At 33.8% G+C, this 4,923-nt stretch overlaps 2 protein-coding genes across 2 annotated transcripts; both read left to right on the plus strand.

Moving 5' to 3' along the window:
- Positions 1,501-4,146, plus strand: LOC109844035 (ubiquitin-conjugating enzyme E2-23 kDa). The gene is made up of 7 exons (XM_020413043.1): positions 1,501-1,723; positions 1,797-2,071; positions 2,165-2,244; positions 2,697-2,811; positions 2,936-2,988; positions 3,092-3,220; positions 3,744-4,146. Exons 2-6 carry the CDS (start codon positions 2,028-2,030, stop codon positions 3,202-3,204), a joined length of 405 nt encoding a protein of 134 aa, XP_020268632.1. The 5' UTR covers positions 1,501-1,723; positions 1,797-2,027; the 3' UTR covers positions 3,205-3,220; positions 3,744-4,146.
- On the plus strand, positions 3,765-4,164 carry LOC109842052 (cytochrome c oxidase copper chaperone 1-like). Its single transcript, XM_020410970.1, has 2 exons — positions 3,765-3,768; positions 3,832-4,164. Exons 1-2 carry the CDS (start codon positions 3,765-3,767, stop codon positions 3,999-4,001), a joined length of 174 nt encoding a protein of 57 aa, XP_020266559.1. The 3' UTR covers positions 4,002-4,164.

Below are 4,923 nucleotides of genomic sequence, written 5' to 3' on the forward strand. Positions count from 1 at the left end.
TATATTAATATATTAAATATTTTTTAATAAAAATAATATCATTGGAAATGTCTCGTCGATACCTTCAAAATGAGACTAATATCGAAATATAAAATTGCAAAACAAGTAATTAGAAATGATAATACATTGGAGCTTAAACTGAAATAAAACACATTAACTTAGAATTACATCGAAACTTTAATAAAAAAAGTTACATCACTTCATTATCGTATCTCTCCCACAAATGTTCAATTAATGCATTTCGAAGTGCGAAGTGTGCATGTAATTTTCATGTATTATGTTTTTTCCTATTTGTCATGTAATTTTGAATTCATGTTTTTGCTTTCTATGTAATAGTCGTGGATTTAGTAATATGAATGTCTGTTTAATTTAATCCGAATACCTATTTTATATTAATACATTTAATAATATTATTACTAATATTATTTATATTATATAACTTTTATTTTTTTATTATTTTTATATATTCAAAATGAGAGTAATATTAAATAATATTAATTGAAATATAAAATTCCAAGAATTAAAGAAAATTAATTCTATTTCTTATTATCAATTCATTAAAGAAAATTAATTTTATTTAAATATATGATTACATTATATATTTTTAAAATAAGTAAAAGAATTAAACAATTGAGAGAAATTAAAATGGAGTTGAAAATAGAGGAGTGTGATTGGAGTTATATAACTCTATTTTAGCATATTCTAAGGAATATGCCAAAGTTTGGGATGCAAAATAGAGTCCCACGTTAGAACTGCTCTTAGGAAAAAATCAATCTCCCAAAAAGGCTTGGACCCAAAGAACAATTAATTCTTCTACACCCCTCACGCCACTTGACACCTCATCAAAACTTTTTCTTCCTTCTTTACCCTTCTTTGTCCTCATCTCCTTTTCTTTTCAACTCATTCACCTCCTTTTTGTCTTCTAGCCTTTTTTTAATTTCCATTCTTTTATACAGAGAACAGAATTATGAGTTGATATATAAGGTAGAATTTTATTTTGGTGTATAATAATCTTTTATTGATCTCCTTTTGTATTTTCTTATTCAATTTAATTCTCAAAAAGTTTTCTTTTCATATTGACATGGTAACCAGTAGCTATGACAATTTTTTTTCCTTGCAAATTTCCTTATTTAAATCTCATGTGATTTTCTTTTATTATGATGAAAACCAAAACACAGTAAACTGTGACATTTGACTCATAAATGTTAGATTTTTTGTAAGGGGCTGTTTGGTTCGCTTTTTAACTCGGTAGAAAAGTTTTACATTGTCTCCACATAGGACTTTTCGTGGTCACGTTGGATATAAGTTTTTCGTCGGGTTTTTTCCCCTCTTTGGTTTTCTAGGGTTAAAGAAGGGAAACGAGGGAAAAGTCGCCGCCACATCAGTTCTTTTTCTTTCTCCAATTCCTTCCTCGACCTCGTAAAATCAAAAAAAACCTGCAGCCACGTCAGCTTTTTTTTTTCCTTGTTAATTTCTTGGACGAGCTATACTTACCTCTCCTGCCGTTAGAAACTCCCGCGGCCTCTTTGCTTCTCCGCTTCATCCCAAACCCAAAATCCCCAACCCAATTCCTCTCTCTCTCTTTCATGATTTCGAGGATTTCTTCATCTCCCCAAAGATGTCTTTCGACGGTAGCTTCATCCTCGAATCCGCGCTCGAGCGGTTCCTCTCTCGCCATCCCAATCTCCGCTCCGTCCCCAAACTTGGCGCTCTCTCTCAAAAGGTTATCTTTTTTCGAACCCTAAAGATTCAATCTGTCGAATTTTGCTTCTCAATTTTGTTTTGATTTGTTATAGGGAGGAGCTTTGACAGCGGATGAATTGGTCGCGACGATCGCCGACCCTTTTACTTCACCCGAGCTACACGATTCTGATCGTAGGATACTTTCGCCTACTCGTTCGGAAGATTGCATTGAGGGCTGTGAACAAGCAAGCTTCGTAATGTTCTGAGCTTGGAGTCGGAATCGAGAGAGGTTGGAGAGGAGATTGGGAAGGAAAGCGAACCCACCAATTTTTTTTTTTTTCATCATGTCTTCTCCTAGCAAGCGTCGTGAGATGGATTTGATGAAACTGTGAGTTTTCTCAATTGCTCTTTTGTTGGTTTTTGATTTGGCTGACTAAAGTTTGTTTTTTTTCCCTTATTTTTGGGGGTATTTTTGATGTAGGATGATGAGTGATTACAAGGTGGAGATGATAAATGATGGGATGCAGGAGTTTTATGTAGATTTCCACGGGCCTAATGACAGGAAATTATCCTTACCCATCTCTTTGTTTTTTGGTTAAAATCTCCTAATTTTTTTAGGGTTTTCAAGGAGTTAGCAAATGGGGTTTTGCTAGCGTGTAATTTTTCTATCTGGGTATGCTTTTGATTATTTAAGATACGGTTTTGATTATTTTTGTACTTGATTTTGTAACTTCATGAGAATTTTGTCTGGGTAATCCCCCAAATAGATTGCTCAAAGTTGATCATTTTCTTTGTTGTTATTGAGTTGAGAGATCGATCTTATTCTGCGAGTTCTCCTAGTTCTTTTATTTGCTTCATTATGATAAGTTAATACTTAGCAATTTGATGGATGCTTTGTTGATCATTCATTGATCTAATATTGTTTTTGTATGGGTTTATATTATATTGTTTGCTTTTTGGGTGATTTCATATCTATGGATGTGTTATTTTTATCTTCATTTGGATTGAAGCAGGTCTTTATCAGGGAGGAGTGTGGAGGGTCAGGGTGGAATTGCCTAAGGCTTATCCTTATAAATCTCCATCCCATGGTTTTACTAACAAGATTTATCATCCAAATGTCGATGAAATGTGAGTAAATATAGTGTTTAGGGGTGATATGTTACTTTATGATATTTTTTCGGATAATATTCTTAGCAAGTTGGATTTTGTGTAGCGTGCAAGTTTATGATAGCGTTATTTGATCTATTCTCAGGTCTGGTTCTGTTTGTTTGGATGTTATTAATCAAATATGGAGCCCCATGTTCGGTAAATGACTATCACTGTGTTTCATGATTTTGTATAAGAATGTTTCTGGCTAAGTTTGATGCCTATTATAGGACTTATAAACTGTTGCATATTTTATATGTAGATCTTGTTAATATATTTAAAGTTTTCCTACCTCAACTTCTTCTGTACCCAAACCCATCGGATCCCTTGAATGGGGAGGCTGCAACTTTGATGATGCGTGATAAACCTGCCTAAGAACAAAAAGTGAAAGGTGAGACTTGAGAGATTCATTGCCTCTTCTCATGTGCTTAGCATTTCATATCTACTCTTTGATTTAATTATTTGACACTGAATTTGTCAAAATTCCTGAGATTAGCCACCTGCAATACCGTTTGATATTGCACTGGAGGCTAACAATGATGATATTAACCCAGTTCTGAGCCCTCGTCCATAATCAGTAGCCAAGTGCTGATTACATGATGTTGTTGGTTGGTACTTGATGTTGTTGGTGTGCACATGTTGGTTATATATGTTGGTTGGCTGGTATTTTGTGCTCGACTTTTTGTGTGCACATGTTGGTTCTATATGCTGTTTTTTGGGTATTTTGTGCTTGGTTTTTGTGTGCACATGTCGGTCTTCTATCATATATTATCATAAGGTCCCCTAGTTCCAACTTCCATATAAACGTGATTTGGCCTGATGGAATTCAATAATAAATTACGAGTTTGTGCAACATGCATCTATTTGCCTGAAGGAATCTCGATTATAACCTTCTATATTTCCATTATTTGAAGGTTTTGACTAATTTGGCTTCAATGGGTAACACACAAGTAACTGCGCAATCTGAGCAGATAGCACCAGAATTCCTAGCAATCACTTAAGATCTGACTACAAAAGGATCAGAAGCCGATGCAAAGCCGAATAATTGTTGTGTCTGTCCTGAAACAAAGAAGCTTAGAGATGAATGCATTGTGCAACATGGAGAGAACAAATGCGGTAAATATATTGAAGCCCACAAAAAATGCCTACGGGCTGAAGGGTTCAATGTGTGATGATCTTTGGATGATAGTTCAGGCTGATAACAGTTTAACTTTTCAGAGATCTTGGATGATTTTTTTCTTCCCAAAATGTATAATTGATCAGTTCATCTGTTTGAAGATGTAATGAATAAAAATGCCAGAATGTTTTTTATGGATATGTCTATTACTTTGTGCATGTACACTGCAGTTTTGTACTGATATCATAGCAGTTTGAGGTTTCTTTCTTTACTTAAAATGTTGGGCTCGCCCAATTATAAAGATGCGCCATAGAAATGATTTCTTGATGTTATCTCAAACAGTTATATTTCAAGTCAAATCAGGTAAGCATTTCATAGCAATTGATTCATGTTATTTCAGGTTTCGTATGATTTCATTAATACAAACAGAAATTTATAATTCATTCAGAATATTATTATTTGTTCATGTTACATTCGAACTTTTCTATGATTAATATTACCTCATATAACGAACATAAATAATTTTGTATATAGTGGGGGTAATCTTACCATGGTGACCATAAATATTTTCCTTCAAAACCAACCAAACACAAGAAAAGTGGAAAATGTCAAATCAACAAAAGTTTTTCCTTTTTTTCCATGCGAATCAAACACAAGAAAATTAAATACATTGGTTTCCCACCCTTTTTATGTGCGAATCAAACTGAAACAATCTATTTCTTGGAAAAGTTTGGAATACTCAAAACTTGTGTTTCTTTACATGGAATTGCATTTCCCTATATCTAGGAAACGAACCATACAGCCCCTAAGTGTCAATTAAATGTCACCTTTATATGTTATTTATGACGTTTACCTATTAGCTTACATTTGTTTTTCACTTGTGACTTTAATCTCTTAAATTAAAGGCTTGTTTGGATTTGTAGGGGGTGAAGGGAAGTTAAGGGAAACTAAATGACGCCTTTGACTGATGTTTGTGA

Source organism: Asparagus officinalis, chromosome 5, assembly GCF_001876935.1.
Source record: "Asparagus officinalis chromosome 5, Aspof.V1, whole genome shotgun sequence".
Taxonomy (NCBI): Eukaryota; Viridiplantae; Streptophyta; class Magnoliopsida; order Asparagales; family Asparagaceae; genus Asparagus; species Asparagus officinalis.

Excerpts from the sequence above, each read along its gene's own strand:
- LOC109844035 (XM_020413043.1), top strand. The coding sequence starts at position 2,028 with ATGTCTTCTCCTAGCAAGCGTCGTGAGATGGATTTGATGAAACT. Across the intron at positions 2,072-2,164 it reads GAGATGGATTTGATGAAACT|GATGATGAGTGATTACAAGG; the intron begins GTGAGTTTTCTC and ends TTTTTGATGTAG. Across the intron at positions 2,989-3,091 it reads AATATGGAGCCCCATGTTCG|ATCTTGTTAATATATTTAAA; the intron begins GTAAATGACTAT and ends TTTTATATGTAG.